At 49.1% G+C, this 21,922-nt stretch overlaps 1 protein-coding gene across 2 annotated transcripts in view; it reads right to left on the reverse strand.

The window, feature by feature from the left end:
* CDCA7L (cell division cycle associated 7 like) overlaps positions 1-17,228 on the reverse strand; it is a 29,588-nt gene extending 12,360 nt beyond the window's left edge. The window contains exons 1-2 of one of the 2 annotated variants that reach the window (XM_043967175.1): positions 17,055-17,228; positions 2,214-2,345 (exon numbers count right to left, since the gene is read on the reverse strand). In XM_043967175.1, coding sequence (XP_043823110.1) covers positions 2,214-2,345; positions 17,055-17,087 — 165 coding nt within the window. In that variant the 5' untranslated portion in view covers positions 17,088-17,228. Of the gene's footprint in view, positions 1-2,213; positions 2,346-2,614; positions 2,682-17,054 lie in introns of those variants that run through there. The other variant, XM_043967177.1, reaches the window with a different exon arrangement.
* Between the last annotated feature and the right edge of the window lie 4,694 nt (positions 17,229-21,922).

The following is a 21,922-nucleotide window of genomic DNA, read 5'->3' on the forward strand; positions in this document are numbered from 1 at the left end:
GTGCCCGGCTCATTGGGGGTACTCAACCTCTGCTTAGTGACTGATTTCTCTCACAATAACTGGTAGTCTTCTTCAACATACCACACAGAGCATTGGAAACAACCACCTAGTGAAACCCTCTCCTTTTACCGATGAGGAAAATGAGAGAGGGGAAGCAATGTCCACCCCAAGCAAGATGGTGGGCACCCCAGTGTCATCAAGTGTCTTCTCCTAAGGGGTACGGAGGCCTTGTCCCTTGGACCTTGGTGTTCCTTGCCTGCCCTCCCCCCAAAACCTTGCACAAAGCTGGTGTTTGAGAAAAGTTTCCTGGACATCTGAATGAATGACGAAGTTAGTCCGGGAATTTATTACATGACTGTCCCGTCTAGTTGGCGTGAAACAGTTGGTTTATTCTTCAGAGAACTCAATTCACAAGAGAGTCATTTACTCACCTGTCAAGATCTGGCCCCAAAATGAGGAACTTGGATTTATGGGGCATAAGTGACTTTTATTTTTTTTCAGGCTCAATGTTATATTGGGCACATCGTACTTAGGGCCTGGCACTGAGGTTGTTATGATTCCCCAAAAGGGCCTCTCAAGCACAACCCTACACAAGGAACCACAGTATCCCAAGGCAAACACTGGGATGGCCACAGGCAATGGACCAAGCCTTCCTCCCTGCACCTCAAAGGGGGCTAAGGAAAGACCAAGGCAGGCCCAGGATTTATGGAGGGGCACTCCTGCTGAAACACCAGCCATCTGGGCTCATGACAGGCCCAGCAGGCTGCCAGGGAAAACCCTGGCCACTCTACGTGAGGTGGGGAGATGTGGCTTGGGACAAACACGCGATAGACGGGCGGTTTTCCATTGCCCTTTTGAGTCTGAAGCTGAGCTGCCCCCCCCACCCCCCGCCACGCAGCTCAGCCTGCCCTGCAAGCTTTGCTTCCTGGTGTGATTCAAAGGTCACCCCAAAGTTGGGGAACACTAGGGCAAAGGGGAAGGACATATTCAGGGCAATCTCTAATCCCTTCCAAACAGATGATCCTAGAAATGAGAACCGATAGTTAAAATGAGGGCAGGCCTTGCAGGACCCTCAGTAAATAAAGACTAACCACACAGAGTAGAATATTCTGCTTCATAGGAGAGGGAACAACACTAAGATCCTCTAGAAAGATTCTCATCGCCAATGAGCCTTATCCCCTGTGAGATGAATATCATAGGTGTTATTGTTGCCATATTACAGATAGTGAAACTGAGGAGCAAAAGAAGTCGATTCAATTCAATGAAGATGTATAAAGCAGCCACTGTGGGCAAGGCTGTGGAGTCACAAAGAGTGACTGGTACCAGGGACAGAACTGAGCCCAGCACTCCGAAGTCCAGCCCTCGGATCGGCCATCCCGAGCTGCCCCGACTCTGCTCACCTGTAATTAATAATCCCATCCAGGTGAGCCTAGGAAAGGCTTAATTGACAGCATTTCCTATTAGAACCAGGCAGAGGGTGGGGAAAGAGGAGATAGCAGTGTTACCTACCTTAACAGCAAACCCTGAGGAAAGAACAGCAGCCCACCTGGCCCGAAGCTCCCTTGGGCTCTGCCCCTTCAGGGGCCTCCCTCTCAGAATACTAACTAGCTTGTGTGTTACAGATGAGTCTTCCCCCAGCCCCCCCCCAGAGACACATCTCTCTCACTCTAACTCCGCCTGACATAATCTGCTGGTCTGCAATCATCACAGAGAGCTGGGCCCTTCCCTCTGACTACGTGGGAGGACCCAAATCACAGCTCGACAGGTTCAGGTTCTTGAGGCAGCCATGAGTGGATTTCATCCTATAAGGTCCTTCCTGGAGGGGTGGGGAGTTTCTCAAGAACAGCACCCCCCCCCAAAAGAAGAATTCAAATTGCCAAAGCTATGGGGAAGGCTCTCTTGTCCACTCATCCAAACATTTCTTTTCACTCCACGGTAATGCAGGAGCTCAAGAGAAACGTGAGATGCACACACTGGGAGTCATCTCCCCTCCAAATGGTCCCTTGTGCCTGACCTGCATCAGAGCCCTGCGAGCTCATGTTGGTCTGATGAGCCAGTCAAACACACTGCACCCCAACCCTGACATAGTGACGTCATTTTGGTCCTTGGCATGCACCAAGGACAACAATCAATGAATTAAGGCCACCGGGCCTGGAGCCGCCCTGAAATCAAGGCTATCTGGAAGCCAGGCCCCAGAGCTGCCCGCTCCTTACCTTTTTTCCTGGCTCTGGAGACTCAAAACTCTCTTCCAGGTACAGTGTTTCCATGGGAACATCATCTCCGAACCCAAAAAAGTCTTCCTCATCGCTGGGGGCGTTGAAAATGTCAGCCACCTCTTCAGGTATCTGTTTGGGATTCAAGAGAGAGAAGGATAAAGACGGTGACTGGTGGGCCCACTTGGAGGGGGGGTTCCTAGGTGAAAGCGAGATCCCCCTCTCACAGCTCGATCAACACGCCATTCATCCTTACAAAGACACATTTGCCAGGAAGAGCCTCACCCCGACTGAGGTATGGACAGCACCTGATATTCCACAGGCACATACCGAGTGCAACGGGGCAAGGTGAGAGGGGGCTGCGGAGACGTCTTTGAAATTCCAGACAGGCCCCCCCTTACCTTCACACAGTGATAAGGCAGTCTTTCCATAGAAGCAATTTTCCGTTCACAGACTAAAAAAGACCCAGGAAAAACCCCGAGAACACACAAGCCTCAGTTTCTGGAAATCTGATTATCACGGGACCTACCTAATTCAACCAAGATCTTCCCATCCTGCAGCTTGGTGCTTGAACCCTGGGGTCTAAGGGTGTGTGCTCAAAGCCACGGTTCAGAGCCCCAGCCTTTCCTCTTGCCTCTGCTCTTCTCACCTGTGTCAACCTGCCAAAGTCCTTCTCCCTTCCTGGGCAAGTTTTCTCTTCTCTAAAGAAAGGGGACCGGCCTTGATAACCCCCAGACCTCTCCTGGTTCCCAGGCTAGCGCCTTCCACTCCAATGCTACCTTGTATCTCCTTTGGATGAATATGGACCTGTCTATCTTCCCCATTAGAACGTAAGCTCCCCGAGGGAAGACTCTCTGTTCTTTTCTTGGGACCTCCAGTGTTTAACCTAGCGCCCAGCACACAGATGAAGTCTCAATAAATGCCTGTGGACTGAATTCTCAAATCCTAAAAACAAGAAACACCTGGGAGGAACATGAAGCAGCATTTCTATAGAACCTCCCTCCCCCAAGTGCTTCATAAATTCGATTTCATCTGATCCTCCTGACAACCCTATGAGGTAGGTGCTATTATCCCCATTTTCAGTTGAAAAAACAGAAAGGATTAAGTGACTTTCCCAGGGTCACACAGCTAGTATCCCAGGCTGGATTTGAACTCGGGTCTTCTTGACTCCAGGCTCATAGCTCTATCCACTGCACCACCTAGCTACCTAAGTTAGGGAGCAGACAAGCTTAGATCTTGGGTCGTGATTTAGATCTAGGCACCTAGTTCAATCCCCTTCACTTTACATTTGAAGAAACTGAGGGGCAGACGGGCTTGCCTGCAACAGAGTCCCACAGCTAATACTGACCCTGAAAAAGGGGAGCCACTGAGGGACATGATTCCTGTCCTCATTTATCTGAAAGGCTGTCATACAGCACAGATCTGGAGCAAGCAGGGATCTCCGAGCCCATCAGCCCCATGAGGCCACCAACATTCAAGGTCAGAATCAGAGGACCTGGATCCAAATTCCCCTTTGGAGCCCCCTGGGCTCCCTCTGAACCTCAGTTTCTACATCTGTAAAATGAAGAACTGGAGATGACTTCTGGGGTCCCTGCCAGCCCAGATGCGCTATCTTGTCACCCTTGTTCGTCTGAACTCCAAGATCTGGGAGTCACAGCTGAAGGCTGCTTGGGAGAAAGTCTTGCCAACGGGCAGAGCTGTCCAAGGTGGAATGGGCTGGAAACCACGGACCGCCAGGTGGCACCAAAGTGCACAGAGCGCTGAGCCTGGAGTCAGAAAGACCCATCTTCTGAGTTCAAATCTGACCTCAGACCGGACTGTGTGACCCTGGGCGAGTCACTTGGGCAACCCTGTTTGCCTCAGTTTCCTCATCTGTAAGATGAACTGGAGAAAGAAATGGCAAACCACTCCAGGATGTCTGCCAAGAAAACCCCAAATACAGTCAGGAAGAGTCAGACGAGGGAAACAATTGAACAACAAGGAAGCTGTGAACACCCCTCAACGGAACCAAAGGGGAGTGACCACTTTTAACCGAAGGGGAATAACCACTTCCTCTCAGGAATGCTGTTCATAGGGCAGCATCATAGACTTAGAATGGAAAGCACCTTGGAGGGACATCTAGGCTCCCTCTCTCATTTTATAAGGAAGGAAACTGAGGCTCATGGTAGCTAAGTGACTTGGCAAAGGTTGAACTGAAGACTTCTGAGGTCTCTAACAACTCTGAAATTCTAACTTGGAATCAAGGACACGGTTTAAATCTCTGCTCTGATAGTTACAACTTGAGGCAAATCCCTTCCTCCCTGGCAAAAATGGCGCAGGAAGCCTAGATAACTCCCCCAGAAGGTCCCCTCCAGCTACGACACTATGACCTTTGTCTTTGTCCTTTTCCTCTGACACCATCCAGAGAGTCTTGGGAGCTGCCAGGATGAAAATCTTCCCCTTCCAGACCTTGAGAAAGGGTTAAGACCAGTACATTCCCAGCTTTAATGACTTAATGGAAGAGCATCCAAGGGGCCGTGCAAGCCTCGGGTCTATGAATACATCCGCTCTTTCCAGGGACCCCTGCATTAGCCCCTGAGTTATTGTGCAGGCAGGCTCACTACTGCTGTGACTGCTGTATGCCCAACTAATTTCTCCTTCTCCAGCTATTACTTCTGAATCTGCACCAGAGGGGCCATTATGGGGGTGTAATTACCGATTAGGAACAAAAGGGAAAAAAATATACTTTCCCAGTGGAAGGCTTATTTTTTTTAAACCTCTATGCATTCTTGGAGTAGGTAGGGGCTCTGATTAAGGTAACTTGTGTGAAGGAACTTCAAAAGGTCTTAAAAAAATAAAGGGGAGTTGGAGACACCTCCCCCCATTCCAGTCATTTTTTCCAGCCTCTCATTAAAATGTTCAGAAGGTCTCCTCCCTTCCCCCTCACTAGCCAAGCAAAGGGCTTCCTTTAACAAGCAAAGAAGGCAGGATTTGTGTAAGGTCAGACAGACGCACTCAAAGAAGACTCATACATACATAAGACGCCCTGTGCTGATGGCGGCTCCTGCCTCCAAGCTGGACAACACACACTGTTCTTGGCACCGGGATCTGTCCCGTTCCCTCCCATCCACCTCCGGGGGCACCATGTTTAGATTTAGTCACTCCTGGGCCCTGATCAACGGTCCAGACACAGAGCTCAATGGATTCTTGGTCAAGTAGGGTTGAAGGAGATGGCTGCCATGAACTGACCCGCTAGAATCAGGGAGACTGGAGCATTAAAGCAGGAAGGTCACCTAGTCCACCCCCTTCCTTTTACCAATGAGGAAACTGAGGCTCAGAAAGGGTCCAGGATATGAGAGATCACAACGATGCCCGAGCCAAAGTCAGAACCTAGGTCCTCAACTGTACGCCTGCAATCTCCCTGCTTTCCCTCCACTACCAACAAACCCCAATAGCTCCCTACTGCCTAAAGGCTCATCCCCACTCCTATGATTTTCCCAGGCTTCCTTCTCAAACGCTGCACTCCAGCCATACTGTCCCATCACTTTCCATACACCAGATGGATGCTCCACCTCCTGCCCATCCCTCGTGTGCACCTTTTCCTGCCTCCCCCTGCAGCTGTCTCATTATATATTCTGCACATACGGACAGGCATACATGTTTTCTACCCCATCAGAATGTAAGCTCCTGGAGGGCAGGACCTATTTCTCTTGTCTCTTTGTATTCCTATTCCTAAATGGTCTTGGTACACAGCAGCACTTCCTAAATGCTTGCTGGGTGACCGATGGGCCCGATATACATTGCACTTTCCACTATCCCAAGCTGCCTATCGGGTCTGAGTTCTGCGCCTCAGCTTCTTTATCTGTCAAATAAGGATAATAATATTCCCTGTAGACTCTACCTCCATAGAGTTTTGGGGAGTTTGAAAGAATCTGTAAGGTGTTTTTTACAAACCTTAACCCTTCCATGGACACTTCAGCTATGAGGATTACAATCCCAGATGGTAAGATTCTCTCCTCTCTCTGAGGGGTGTAAGAATGGGGAAGTTCATCCCATGTCCCAGTGTTTGCAGTTAATCAAACCCAGACTAGTTATTGTCCAGACCTCAGCTCTCTGCCCCCCCGCCAAAGGGTGCTAATGCCAACCTTGTTGAGTTCCTACTCATTTCTTGGTGCCTTTTGAACATTTCAAGAGCAAGGATTTCTGGGCTCCATATGGCTGTGACCAGTATCTGCCCTGTTTGGAGCCTTTAGGAGAAAATCCCAATTCTATTTAGCCCCATCTCAATCTGGCACCTGCTTCCAATTACTCCAAGTCCTGATTGAGTCGAACTGGGCTACTTGCCCCCTCCTCCCACCATGCCCTGGAACCGGCTCTGCCCAGTCTGTATTTCTCTCAGAATCATCAAATTTAAGAGTTGGAAGGGACCTTGTTGGTCATCTAGTCTAACGCCCTCTTCAGAGAGGAAAAAGCGGAAATCAAGGGGAGTTAAGCGATTTGCCCAAGATGCAGAGAATGGATTTTGAAAGGTAAAAAATCCCAGTGCCTGACTCATCCTACTGAGACCTGAAAGGCATCCCCTCTGTAAGACAACCACCGAGTGCTCATCCTGCCTCTGACCAGCTCGGGGGTCACTTCCTCCCTGCGGCCTGCCCTGTCTCCTTCTTCTGACAATCCCATGACTTCCTTGCTTATGCCCGTGCCCCTCTCTCCCACAGCAGACTATCAATTCCTTGAGGGTAGGAGGCTGCCTTTCATTGTTTGATTCCATTTCTCCAACCCAAGCAGCACCCGGCACAGGGCAGGGGCTTAAATAATGTCTGTCTGTCGAATTAGAGTCTCAGCCCCATTTAATCAAAGCCTATTAAGTGAGGAATAAAAGGCCTTAAGCTATTACTAACACAGGGGAAGCCCGACAGGTCATTCAGACTGTTTATCAGCATCTCCCCATGTCCAGAAGTCTCTTATGAAAGGCACTCCCTGACAAACTGCAAAGAGGCCCCTCATTCATAGCTTCAGCTCTGTCTGCACACCCCTCACGGGCCAGCTCCGAGGATGGGGAGTGAGTCATTTCTCTCCATGGTGAAAATGAGGCCTCCTCAGTACTGGAGGACCAAACACACAAGGGCTGCCTGTCGAGAGCTTCTGGGAACCATCCGCAGTCAGGAAATCCAAAGCCCACACGGGCCCCTTGGAAGACAGAAATGCCAAGACCCACTTGGAAAGACACTGCCCATCAGCATGCGGCGTGACGGCGTTCTCCCTGAGGGAGAAGCTGGTGTGGCTGCTCTGAACATGGCTGCCCAGGGGGTCCAAGGCCATGCGGACGACCTCAGAAGGGAAGGAGACCTTCTGTGAAAGACAGCCATCCTCTGGTGCACTGGAGACCAAAGCCGGGGGTCTTCCCAATCACGTGAGCTCAGGAGTCCAGGGGGCTCAGGCCATTACATGGTCTGACCTACACCTGATGACATACTCCATATCATGCCTGACACACCAAATGCACCTTCACAACACACCCGCCCCAATGCCCATCCGCTAGCCATGGGACCTTCATCCTTGTGCCTCTGCTGCCTCTTCTCTAAACTGAGGAGGTCAGACTTGGACTCCTTTCATGAGCTGATACTCTACAAAATGTCCAGAAGAGTATTTCTTGCCTCCCCCCAGGGGAGCAGCAAAAGGTCAGAGGTTGTAGAGAAACAAACTGGGAAGGAATGGGAAGAAATGATCGTCTCCCCTTCTTTATAGGTAGCATGGGCCACCGCTGTGATGGTGGCTACCCCCCAGACAAGGGGGCTTCAGGCAGGGGATGGATGGCATGAGAACGAACACACACACACACACACACACACACACACACACACACACACACACACACACACCCCTATACAAATGCCTTGGAGAGCAAAATGAAACAGTCCTTGCCCCCAGGGGACTTACGAGTGGCTGTGATATCCACATGCCCCTAAGAACCACTGCACAGCCCCTCTTTTGTGATAAGGCAGGAAATTTGAAGGCAAGATGACATCAACGACGGAAGTGGCTTTGACTTGGTCTGAGTGGGCCACGTGTACCCCATTTTAGGAAGACATTTACAACATGGAAGGGAACCAGGCTTTGCACTCTGTGAGGAGAATGAGGTGAAAGGAAGTAATGTCACCTAAAGAGGAACTCAATCCTGTACCCAGGCCCCCTCTGGAGGGGCGGGGGTGGGGCTTATCACTCTGAGGCAGATACAAGCCTGGCTTGATTGGGGGGGGGGCGCTACCCTTCCCATAGAAGTCTTCCCGCAAAGGCCTGGAGCAGACACACTCACGGAAAGCCAAGTTTGGCTCCAGCTTAAAATCCAGGGCTCTAGGGTCCAGTGAGCTCCCAGGAAGTGGTGGCCTGTTCTCTGCACAGGGAGCCTAAAACCCATCCCTCTGCAACTGTTACCCTCCACTCTTCCTCCTACCCTGGGGGGGGGAGTCCCTGCTCCAGCAGGGATCAAATGCTGGTACAACACCAGAATGCAGTTATCACTTTCTCTTCAGAAGACTAACATCCCCAGGGCATCCTCAATTAAAGCTGAGACTAGTGGGACAGAGAGGCGGTCAACTGCACGGGCCTCAGGGGCCATCTTGTCACCCCAAGAATCTCTCCCAATCCTGCCTGTAAGTGCATCAGGGACATCCAAGATGCTCTGGGGTAGGTGGAGGAGGGGGAGGCGCTAGCAAGAAATAACTGGGGGCTCACGATACATTCAGGGGTCTCAGCAAGGAGAAATGTGGAGAACTCTTCGAATCGATGTCTAACACTCCATACAATAAACATGAAGGGGGTGGGAAATGGCCTCTGCCCTGATTCCGAGATGCCGCTCGCTGATCAGCTGGGTCATCAGCAGGTGTATCTGGGCTTGGCTTTGAAGATGCCAGAGATCTGGGATCAGAAGGGGAAAAGAGGAAGAGGCAAACCGGGTCTCAACTGGGAACAAGGACTGAGTATCAGTCGTTGGCAGGTAGGATTGAGGGGGGCTTTTTGAGCATGGGGGAGCTCTGGGTCTGTGTGTAAGTAGTGGGGAAGGAGCCAGTAGATTGTACGCTTCTTGAGGGTAGGGACTGTTTGGGTTTGCTTTCTTTGTCCTCCTGGAACTTATTTCCCCCCTTATTGCCTCGGAGGGGAGCAGGGTTCTGAGAGGCTAAGGTGGCTGCTAAGTGTTGGAACGAAGATTTGAACCCGGGCCTCGCCTGACTCCAAGACCACTATTCAATCTACCATGCCACTTTGCCATCCCCATACATTTGAAATGTGTCATCATCAACTTCTAGCCAATACAAGACACTGGAAGGTTGACCACTTGGCCAGCACCATGTCCTTCCCAGGGGTGGGGAGGTAGGGTGATCAGGGCAGGTAGGAGGGTGGCAAATGAAGGTGAAAGGGGGCTCCAGAGAGCACCAGGACCCTCTCACCCTTCCCCAAGACAGAAAGCATTCAGGAAGCTGGATGACTGGCTGCCATCCAGGCACCCCATGGCCAAAGAACACACTCCACCAATGTGTAGGTACAACTGTGAAAGGCATTAAGGGGAAAGGTAGAAAAAGAGAAAATATATAAATCTCCTGGAACCCAGGACCAAGGACACTGATGTCCAGTCCCAGCAACAGACTTTCCTGGACAGGATCTGCCCAAGACCTTTGAAATGGCCAAAGACCACAGAAGCTCTGAAGGCGCCCGGACTTTAGAACTCCCCCCCTGCCAGTCTCAGTCCCAGACCACTAAAGACACCTGGCTGCCAGCCCCAATTCATCAACACACAGGGCCTCAATGTGCAGGGCATTTTATATTCCTACTTATAGAAGGAGTAAGGGAGACTATTTAGTACAAAGAAGTCTATTAAGGCCAGCCAAGTAGAGTCTTCCACCAGGTGTTCTTGGCTGGGAGCGTTAAAGGCAGATGCTCAAACCCTTTTTTAAAAGCTGCCTCAAAGGTTATGTCCACTCAGAACACTCATGTAAGCTTTGAGAAGCCCCGGAATGAGCAACTTGCTGAGAGGTTGGAGAAGATGAAAGTTAAACTGGTTAAATTAAGTATCTCCTCTTTTACTCATCAGAGTTTTCCTAGATGCTTTTAAGGGGGGAAAAAAATCCAATTCAACCCAACAAATCTTTACTCAGTGCAAAATGCATCAAGTACTATACGATGCACAGTTCTAGCCCCAAATGGGGCCATATATGGATGTAACAAGAGGATCCTAATTAGGAAACCCTTCTAAAACGAGGTCATACCAATAAAGTGCTGCTTTGCAAACCTTAAAGCACCATATAAATGCTAGTAGTAGTAGCAGTAGTAGTAAAAATTGGCGTTTCATTGCATATGGTGTCCTAGGGAATCCTAGAGCTGGCACTCAAAATCAGAATCTCACAGCACCATGGGAGCACAGATTTAGAGATGGGGAAAAATCCTTCCCCTGGCATCACACTTAACTCTTCCATTGAGGAAGCTGATGCTTAGGGAGATCAAGTGACTAGTCCCAAGTCACACAAGGAATAAAGGTCAGAACTAGGATTTGAACTTCGGTCTTTTGACTCCAAATCAAGTCCGCCCTATGCCACCTCAGCTCAGTAAGTATGTATTAAGTATATGCTGTGTGGAGAGGACGGTGCTGAGAAAGACAGAGATTAGAAAAAAAATCTAGTCCTTGCCTCAAAGAGCTTACAGTCTAATGGGGGGAGGAGCAGGGGCAGAAGGTATGAACCCAGATCCCTATATTGTATAACAGAGGGGTCAAGTATGAGCAGCCTGAGCTAGATTAAAATGTAATTAGGAAATACATGACGCAATAGATCAAAAAGTAATAGAACATAGATAATACTGATGTGTGGTTTTCTAGTAGATATGCAGCCCTCGGCCCCATTTCTATTGAGTTAGAGAGGCACCCAAAAACTGCAAGGGCAGTCCCTGAGTTAGGGAGAAAAGCAGAACCAGCCAACGAGATTGAGAAAGGCATTATCGAGGAGGTGAGTCTGAGTTTTGAAGGATGGGTAGGAATTCATAGGTTAAAAGAGGACACCACAGATATATGAGACAGTGTGGGCACAGGTGCGAAAGCACAAGGATTGCTGAGATGGCAGGGAATACTCACAGGATGGCCCAATGAGATCCAAATGGGATCGGAGAGTCCGTCTTCATTCTCACTCCTTAGTTTAGAGATAAGGAAACCACCTCTCTGAGAGGAGGTACCCACCCAAGATCACACATGGAATCCATTCCGTAGCAAGGGTAGGAATTGATCTCAGGTGCCCCGACCCTAAACCCACTCCTCTCTCTCATCCCCCCAGCCACTGGAAAAGAAAACGGAGGAGATAGGAGGGACAGCCTTAACTCCAGGCAAAGGAGTCTACCCGTTATTCCACAAGCAAGAGAAAAAGCACCAGAGATTTCTTTTTTTTTTTTTAAGTGAGGCAATGAGGGTTAAGTGACTTGCCCAGGGTCACACAGCTAGTAAGTGTTAAGTGTCTGAGGCTGGATTTGAACTCAGGTCCTCCTGACTCCAGGGCCGATGCTCTATCCACTGCACCACCTAGCTGCCCCCAGAGATTTCTTAATAGAGCAGCATTGCCAGAAATGTGCTTTGGGAAGAGGAGGGTCTGAGAGCAGAGTGAGGCGGGGACCGGAGAGGGATAAGACAATATAGGGAGAAGAACTGTTAGGAGACACAAGTGATAATCCAAGCAGGAGATGCCAATGGCTTAGATTATGGTAGGAATGGAGTGGAAGAAGGCAACATGAGACAGTGAGACAGAGAGAGACAGAGACAGAGATAGAGACATAGAGAAAGAGAGAGACAGAGACAGTGATAAAGACAGAGAGAGAGAGAGTGAAGAGTGTGTGTGTGTGTGTGTGTGTGTGTGTGTGTGTGTGTGCAAGCTCATTTAGAGCCACAAACGTCATCTAAGGCTTATCAAGTTTAGGGAATTTGTACAAGGTCACACTATAGAGTGGAAAGAGCTTTAAGTCATAGCACCTGGGTTCAAATCCCAGGTCTGCCACATACTACCTGTGTGGCCTTGGACAATTCATTTTAACCTCCCTCTGCCTCAGTTTCCTCCCCTGTAAAATAAGGGGGTTGGATAAGATATCCTCTAAGGTCCCTTCAGCTCCAAACAGATGCTCTTCTGATGACTGTGTCCACAGTATTCCCAGGCACCTGCCACAGGTAGGTAGTAGAGGAAACAGAGCCTGGAAGATTCATTTAACACAAACACCTCCTCAGTCAGGCTGATGTGTCTGTTGGCTGGTGGGTGAAGCTCAAGCCACAGCCAGGCCTGTCAAATCCTACACAAAATCCTTGCATCTCACAGAGTTCTAGGAATGTTCACCTCTGAGAATACTGGGATATTTTACTGATGACCATTCCTGCCACAAGTGACAAAATGGGACTCGACAAGATGTCAGCCCCTTGAGGGCAGGGACTGCCTCTGGTCTGCACACCCCTGGCAGAGCGGCTGGCCGAAAGGAGGGGCGCCTCAGAAATGGTGGGTGAATGATTCAGTATTTGTTCTTTATCTCCAAAGAAGGCAAGGGCCTGGAGTCCATCCCCAGCACTTTTTTTTTTTTTTGGTGAGGCAATTGGGGTTAAGTGACTTGCCCAGGGTCACACAGCTAGTTAAGTATTAAGTATTTGAGGCTGGATTTGAACTCAGGTCCTCCTGAATCCAGGGCTGGTGCTCTATCCACTGCGCTATCTAGCTTCCCCTCCCAGCACCTTTTTAATGAAGGACCTACACCTACTATGTGCTGAGGAATCACATGCTTTCACTGTGTGATGACTGCTGTGGCTACTGCCACTACTACACTTTACAATTATTAACTCATTTGATCTTCACAACAAGTTTGGGAGATGGGTGTGGTTATCCCCACTTTAGATGAGGAAACTGAGGGAAACAGTAAGGAAGTGACTTGCCCAGGGTCACACAGCTGTTCTAAATTGTGGGACGAGATTAGGATGGAACACTATTGTGCTGTAAGAAATGATGAGCAGGATGCTATCAGAAAAACCTGGAAAGGTTTACAGGAGCTGATGCAAAGTGAAATAAATGTACTGTATACAAAGTAACAGCAATATTGTAAAATGATCTGCTGTGAATGACTTGGTTATCCAAGACAACTCTGAAGAACTTTTGAAGAATGCAATCCATCCACAGAGAAAGAACTGATGGTATCTGAATACATATTGAAGTATAATTTTTTTGTTAGTTCCTTTTTCTAAAGTTTTTTTTCCTGTTTTCTTTCACAACCTGATTAATGTGAAGATTTTTTGCATGACTACACGTGTATAACTCATTTTGAATTACTTGAGTTCTTAAGGGGGGAGTGGGGAGGAAGGGAGGAAGAGAATTTGGAACACAAAATTTTAAAAATCTCTGTTAAAATTTGTTTTTACATGTAACAGGGAAAAATTCTAAATAAATTAAAAAATAATTTTTTTAAGTGAGGCAATTGGGGTTAAGTGACTTGCCCAGGGTCACATAGCTAGTAAATGCTAAGTGTCTGAGGCCACATTTGAACTCAGGTCCTCCTGAATCCAGGGCCGGTGCTCTATCCACTGTGCGACCTAGCTGCCCCTAAAAAATAATTTTAAAAAAGATTTGGTTGTTCTTCAGAAAACAGGGAAAAGTGAAGGGATGGACTTCCAACCTTTTCTTAAAAAAAAGAAAAAGAAAATCCATGTTCTTTGAAGAGTAGGTGGTACAAATTATCACCAAGAGAGTTACACAGTTGGTATATGTCAGAGGCAGAATTTGAACCCAGGTCATAGCCTCCAAAGCTTACACCATGCTGCCTCCCAGAAAATAAATGGAGCAGGCAGCACTAACAGCTGGTTGCTTCTTCGTCAACAAGAGTTGGTTAATTGCTGGTCTCCTGCATCAGCCTTGGCCCTTGGGGGACACAGCTAGAAAGTATCTGAGGCTGGATTTGAACTCAGGTCTTCCTGACTCCAGGTCCAGCAGCTCTCTGCACTATAGTGTTACCTAGCTGCCCACTGGTGTCAGAGAACATGGGTTCAAATCTCCACTCTGACAATGACGGCCTGGGTGACTTGGGGCAAATCTCCCCCATTTCCAAGGCCACTGTCACAATCCCTGGAGAACACAGACAGGGCCAGGACAGAGCAATTCTCCATGGAATTCCAAGACACAGGGAAACTAGGTGGTTTGGAACTTCCAGTCTGTTTTTTCCTTCCTCTTTCCAATCCCCAGAATCAGGTTTAATCTAATTGTATCCTTAGTCTTAGAAGGAACTCAATTCATCCAGCATTTCTGGAGGCCTCAGCCTGTGGTGCATCAGAAACTGTGAGGAGCCAGCCACCTGCCCTCCAGGCCCTTATATTCCACCCCACTAAGCTGTAGCTCACCTGAGCTCAGTGCTGACCTGGCCATGGAGACCTAACTCCTTCCACAAACTGCACTCTCCTTTCATTCAGATACAGTCATAGAACTTGAGAGTTGGCAGAGTCCCCAGGGGGCTCCATCTCAGTCCATGCAAGAAAGGAATCCCAAGGACAACTGGATGGCACCCTGGAACCCGCTCATTTTACAGATAGAAACACTGAGGTCATCCATGGATTAGCCTCCCACTCCTGACTCCGTCACTGAGTTACCAGAGCCATGCTCCACTCACTGAAACTGGCAAGTCTAATTGGCTTAGAAATAAAGGATAAGCAGGGCACTGTGCCACTGGAAAAATCACCTTAATCTCTGCTGCTCATTAGTTCTTTAAAACACCTGATCTTACAGGTAGCAATTTGTTCTAGTTGGTAAAGAGCGTGTTGGCTGGGATCTGTGAGTTAAACTCAACACGGTAAAAACTTTATTCAACATATCTGGAAGGGGGGAGGGGAAGATGGAGGGAAGAAGAGGGGGGAAGAGGGAGAAGAGGGAGGGGAAGGGGGAAAGAGGGAGGAGAAGAAGGGAAGAGGGAGGAGAAGGGAAGAGGGAGAAGAGGGGAAGAGGGAGGAGAGAGAGGAGAGGGAGGGGAAGGGGGAAAGAGGGGGAGAAGAGGGAAAATGGAGAAGAGGAAAAATGGGGAAGAGGGAGGGGAAGAAGAGGGATACAGGTTTTCTCATGATCAGAATACAATGCACACTCCCATTCAGCTTTTCCACTACTTCCCAGTACTATGGAATATCTTCTGATGTGACTCTCAGGTTTTACCTGAGTGAACTGTTTAAAAAGATTAAATACTTCCTATGTGCCAAGCACTGTGCTTGGGTTTTTGTTTGCTTTTACACCCAATGTAAGCTCCTTGAGGGTAGGCACTATTTTTCCTGTCTGTTTGCCCTCAGAGCTTGGCTCAGGCCTGACACACCTAGACGATGAATGAATGCTCCTTACACCTTAAGAGTAATAGATTGCGAGCAGAAAGGATCCTCAGATTTGGTACCAAGTCAGTCACTTCTCTGCATCTCAATTTCCTCCTCTGGGAAGTGAAGGGGCTGGGGTGGGTAGCTGGCACCTAACTTCTCTTTTTAGCTTTAAATCTAGGATTCTATGAACTCCCCCCTTTCGGGGCTGAGGAAACAGATGGGGGGGCCTTGCCAAAGACCAGGTAGGCCTAAAGATGGGAAGCCCAAATTGGAAGCCAGGTCCTCTGGCCTCAAAACTCTCCAGCTCCCAAGGGCAAGCAGTCTCTGGGATTCGGGTCAGAGCTGGACCCCTGCGGTGCCTTCCCCTCTAAGCCTCCGGGATCCGAGTGACTTACTGACCGACCTCTTGGATTTTCCTTAGGGGGCTCAAGCAAAAGAATCGCTAAGGAGGTCAACTTTGGCACAAGGAGCTCTCTCATATTTCTGGCTTCCTCGGTCCAGCCGAGACAAAATAATCTGTATTTTTTTGTTTTTATTTCTTTCCCTCATTTAAAAAGTTTCTAAAACACCACACACATCTCACGAAAAAGCTTGCCAACAGTTCAAACATAAACTTTCTGGCGGTTTGATGAAATACTGTCACAAACGGCAACTATTCCATCGGAATCTCCCCCCCCCCTCCCCCCTTCATGTTGGGGCTTTGGTGTTTGGCCAGGCTCAGCCAAACGGCAACGTGGAAGCGCGCTAAGTCAACACTGGCTGGGCATTCAGAGCACTCCACACTGGGTCACTGTGCTCAAATGGGGCTCCCACCTTCCGCATCCCCCACCCGCCCACGGGCCCATAACGTAGTAACTGGGGAAAAACACATCCAAAGTCGGAAGGTAGGCAAGCGTGAGCCCGCAGGTCCGAGGGGCCCAGAGCCGCGCGGCCCCGCCCCAACCTCCTCTCCTCCTCCAAGCATCCCCAGGGGTCGCATACCAATCTCCGGAGCCCTCTCCTTACTCCTGCAGACCTTTTACAAATAATCGCTTTGGTCCTCCGGAACGCATCTGAGCTAGTTCGGTCCCTTTCCATTATTTCCCAATTTTTATCCTACCGATTACGATATAGTGTTTCACAGAGTGGGCAGGGTCAGGGACACCACCCGGGGTTAAGGAGGCATCTGGGAAATCTCTCCAGGACCCCAAAGCAACAAAACCTCTCCCACGCAATCTTAAGCAACAGTTGGGCCCGTGGGGAGGGTTCCCCTGAAATCAGAGACCGATCCCCTTCCTCCCAGCTCTAATCCACAGCTAGCAAGGGAAGTGCTCTAGGAGCGAGCCTTCCGATTGCGCAAGTTCCTACCCACGGACACGAACGCGCGCGGGCGAAAGTACAAACTGAGAAAAGCCCATCTGCATCAGTTGGAAAGGCTCGCTCGAGCCGAGGTCCCTGCGCAAAAGCGGGGAGGCATGGGGGGGGGGGGGCCGGGGCCATGTGTGCACTCGGGCTGCGAGCGCCCCGAGCAGCCTCACCTTCGCAGCCGCCACCGCCGCCGCCATCTCCATGCTCCTTAGAAGCCCGGGCCGGGCTCTGGCTGCGCGCCCCAGTCGCCGCCGCGCGACGTTCTAGAACGTCCGGGCCCGGGCGCACTGGCTACAAAGTAGCAAAGAGAGCCCGGACCGTCCGCCGACGTTCCAATGTGCAGCGCCAGCGGCGGGCGGGCTACGGCGCGGGCCGAAGAGCCATCGCACTCATCTCCCGGCCGTGGGGGGGAGACGCTCGAGAGGCCGCCCAACTCGGGCCGGCTCCGGCCAAGCCCCGAGCCCCGCGCGTGGCGCCCGGCCTCGCAGCCGTGGGCTTTTACGCTCGTCTGGGTCGGGGGCGCTAGGGAGGGGTCGCGGCCGCGCGCGGGCGGTGGCCGGCCGGGCCGAAGCAGCGGCCTCCCCCCTGTCGTGTGGGGCGGCAGTGGAGCGGTCCGATCGGCTTTCTGCGCGGGAGAAGTGCTAGGGGGACGTCCCGCTCAGCCCAGCTGACAGGCCTGCCTGCCTGCCCTGGGATTGCAGCCACCTGGGCCATGGGCCGGGGCTCGCCTCCTTCCCTGGGCATGCAGGATCCCGTGGCCTTCCCCGAAAGCACCATTGCACATGACCCCGTGGCCCCTGCCCACCGTCTCTGGTGGGCTTTTAGGGCTGCTCTGCACTTTAGCTCAGCTTTGCTTTAGGAAGGGGGCGCGTTCAAAGCTGCCTCCCCATTGCACGCCTAAGTGCCCAAGGCTTTGCAAGCCCAGCCAAGGCCGGAGCCCCAGCCTGGGCAAGGGCTCAGCTCTAGGACTTGGGCAATGCATGCACGTGGAAAGTCTCCCTTGTTTGTAACCTCCACTTTTGCAGAGCATGGCGCTTGGAAAAGCTCAGAATTAATCACGTGGAAATGTTCACCCTCTGTTCTTTCCTGAGTTACAAAGTTGGACTGCTGGCACCGCGGGCACCCAGTCCCAGGCTTGAATAGGGTTCATTGTTGAAGGAGCAAGTGGGAGGACCCAGCTCCGAATTTAATTTTCCCTCCAGTGGAAGCAAGCTTGAGTAGTATCAGAATAAAGTCTTGAGTTTAGTGACAAGATGACACTTTTACGCTTACTGTCATTGTCCCCACCCCCAAATAAACTTATCATAATGCAATTGAGTCCCAGCAATGAGGTCCCCAGCTGCCAATCTTGGCACAGTGGATAGAACACCACTGGATCTGCAGTTAGACTTCAGTAGAAATGACCTCCACAGAACCTGACCCTGCTGGACCCTAATGCCCCCATCTGTAAAAGGAGAGGATCTGAGATGCTGACAGGCTTCCCGAGAACTTTCCTCCCTTTTGGTGGGTAGCTAATTCAAGGACACCTCCCCACTCTTCACAGAAAAGGCATTTTACAGTCAAAGAAACTGAGGCTCAAAACTGGCAATATATAGTAAAAGTGAAACAAAAAACATACCCTTTAATTCTGAGTTCAAATCTGGCCTCGCCACTCACTAGCTGTGTGACCCTGGCCAAGTCATTTAACCTCTGTTGCCTCAGATCACTAACTTGCATAAATGAGGTTAATAATAGCACCTACTTTCCAGGGTTGTTGTGAGGATTAAATTAGGTAATATTTCAAAAGTGCTTTGTAAATCATGAAGTGCTCTATAGATGCTATTATTGTTGTTATTAATCCCATTTTAGTCATATTTCCTGAGAGTATATTTTTAAAAACAACCACAAAAGAGCCATAGGTACAAAGACTGTCAAAGCAGCTTTCTAGGCAATCATAATTGTACGCAAGCTAAATGTCTGATGATAGGGGAGGAGTCAGATAAATTGGAATACAGTCATGTAATAGAATCCTCTGGGCAAGTAAGATGAACAAGTATAAGGGACACAAAGCAATCTAATTATAAAGTTTTGCAAAGTGGTGAGGGAGCAGACCCAGAAGAGAGATCACACAAAATAAATGCTAGCCCCAAAGAGGAAAAGCTAAGGAGAGTGAATGAACAAATAGAGGGAAACTTGCTGGTACTGATTCTTAAGTTAAAATTATTTAATGTAGATAGAAATAGGTACTGGTCAGTTTTCTAATTGGTTGTATTGATGTACTTTTAATTAAAATATTATTTACATTTTTTTTTAAAGAGAAAGAAGTCGGAAACTTAGATTGTTTGTTACTGTCTTCTAATGAGGAGAGATGTCGGGCTCCTGGCAAAGTCAGTTCTTTTGAAATAACTCTGTAGAACTGTGCAAGTTGCTGGGTGTTAATTACTGGTCATTGCTGGAGGTCCAAGTGTTGTTTTTTTTAAAAGCAAACCTATGTGCGGACATTGCCCAAGGCCCCCAGCAGTTGCCTGATCAATCCCTCCGTAAGTCCCACTAACTGGGAAAGAATTTACCTCATTTTAAACTGAAACATTTAATGAGACCATTTTATTTGATGTTATTAAAAGTTCCATCCTGCCCTTTTTTAATGTTTGACTTTAACTGATCCAAATATCACAGCCAATGGGAAAGGACCAAGGAAAGAAAGTATGACTCAGTCTGTGTTCCGTGGGCAAAAAAAATAAAGCCTAGGAATCAAAGGAACCTCAGTGAAGGGCGGGTGGGGCCAGCTTTTTATGAAGATTTTTAAATTTTGTAAGCACAGACATGAAAGATGTTTTTGTCAAGGTATAGATTTTTCCCCTCTAGATGTGGCTGAGACGGCCGCTTGTCGGCGATGTTGTCGAGGCTATAACTGACCAGGTAGGGATGGGACTGGCCGGTCACTAAAGTGTCTGGCCTTTCTGAGACTTAAGTATTTTTAAAAGAATGAAACCTGGGGGCAGCTAGATGGCACAGTGTAAAAACAGCAGGGACATGCGTTTTTGAGAGCACAAATCCCCAGGCTGATTATTATGACTGATTTTTATGATTATTGTTATCACTGATTTTCTGAAGATTTGTAGAATCATAGAGCGAGAGCTGGGAAGGGCTAGTAGTGACCATTTACTCCAATCCCCTCATTTATCATCATTATTAATGACAATAATAATGATGGCTAGCTCTTATGTAGCATTTTATGATTTTCAAAGAATTGTCCATGTTACCTCCACTGAGGCCAAGGGATTTGTCTAGAGTGACCCAAGCAGGAAGTGGCAGTGCCAGGATTCAAACCTAGGCCCTCTGACCCTAAGCCCATTGCTCTGTCCATTCTACACTGCTTGGCTACAGCCAGAACCACCACCCCACCTCCCCCAAGCCAGCCTGGTACTGAGCCTCTCCTAGCTTTCCAGGGTTGGTCCTTAGGGGACAACCATCTCTTCTGTCCCCGGGGGCTTGTACTCAAAGACAGATCTAACCCAAGAAATCCACATATCATGGGAACAAGAAGAGACGCTTGGCATCCCTGTTGTCCTGTCTGCTGCTAGAGGTGGGCAGAGGATGCGGAATAAAACTACAGAGAGTGAGCCAAGCAACAGCTTATCCAAGTGCAAACAGCAGTCATCAATCTATGCAGTTGTTCTTCAAACATCAAATATCAAAGAATAATAGCAAGAGAGGGACTTGTTTCAGGACTGTTTTTTTGAGGGTTTTTTTTTTTTAATTTTAGTGAGGCAGTTGGGGTTAAGTGACTCGCCCAGGGTCACACAGCTAGTAAGTGTCAAGTGTCTGAGGTCAGATTTGAACTCAGGTCGTCCTGATTCCAGGGCTGGTGCTCTATCCACTGTGCCGCCTAGCTGCCCCACTCAGGACAGTTTTTAATTGAATTCCAAGTGAAAAGATGAACAAATAATAAGTTGGGGTGGGGAGAAGAAAAAGAGAAGAAGGAGGGGGAGGGGAGGGGGAAGGAAGAGGAGGAAGAGAAAGAGGAGGAGGGGGAAGGGGAAGGGGAGGAGGAGGAGGATGAAGGCAAAAAAGAAGAAATCATAAGCAAATAGGTGGGTATAGTGTATAGAGTACTGGACCTGGAGTGAGGAAGACCTGAGTTCAAATCCAGCCTCAGACACTTACTAGCTGGGCGAGTCACTTACCTGCTGTCTGCCTTAGTTTCCTCGTCTTTTAAATGAGGCAATGTCTGCACATAGGTTTGCTTTAAAAAAAAAAAAAAAACAACACTTGGACCTCCAGCAATGGCCAGCGCCTACCACCCAGGGTTGTTGTAAGGACCATATGAGATGACATTTGTAAAGTTCTTTGTAAACCTTAAAGATGAAGAAACCGAGGCTCTGTCGGTTTATAAGCATGTATTAAGTGTCTACTACATGCAGCCTAAGTGATGTGCCTAAGGGTATCCGGCTAGGATACCAACAGGAGGAGGGGATGGACCTAGTTTTTTACTCCAAAGCCAGCACCATTCTCTCTGCCTTTCCTTAGACTTGGAAGGGATTTAAAATGTCATCCAATATGTCCACCTCCCTTATTCATAAAGACACATTCTCTAAGTATTAGACATTGAAAAGGGACTTCAGTTTGGTCCCAAGAGATGGAGCCAAAAGCTGTGAGAGGGAGTTATAGAGCAGCAACATTGGGTCCAAAGTAGATTAAGCTGCCTTGGGAAGGAGCGAGTTCCCTATCATTGGAGGGCTGCTGGTAAAGCCCGGTTAGTATACTTGTATCAGATATGTGGTCAGTCTCTCTGCTGACCTCCAGTCTCACATCTCCAACTGTCTCTCAGACATCTCAAGCTGAATGCCCACTAGACATCAAACTCAACATGTGCAAAACAGAATGCAACACTGTCCCCTGAAACCCTGCCCCACCCTCCTACCTTCCCTATCACTGATGAGGGGACCGCCACCCTCCCAGTCTTTCAGACTTCCAACCTGAGGGTTGTTCAGGACTCCACACCATCTCTCACCCTCAGATCCAAAATGGCACCAAGGCCTGTCAAGTTCACCTTTGC

Source organism: Dromiciops gliroides, chromosome 5 (assembly GCF_019393635.1).
Source record: "Dromiciops gliroides isolate mDroGli1 chromosome 5, mDroGli1.pri, whole genome shotgun sequence".
NCBI lineage: Eukaryota > Metazoa > Chordata > Mammalia > Microbiotheria > Microbiotheriidae > Dromiciops > Dromiciops gliroides.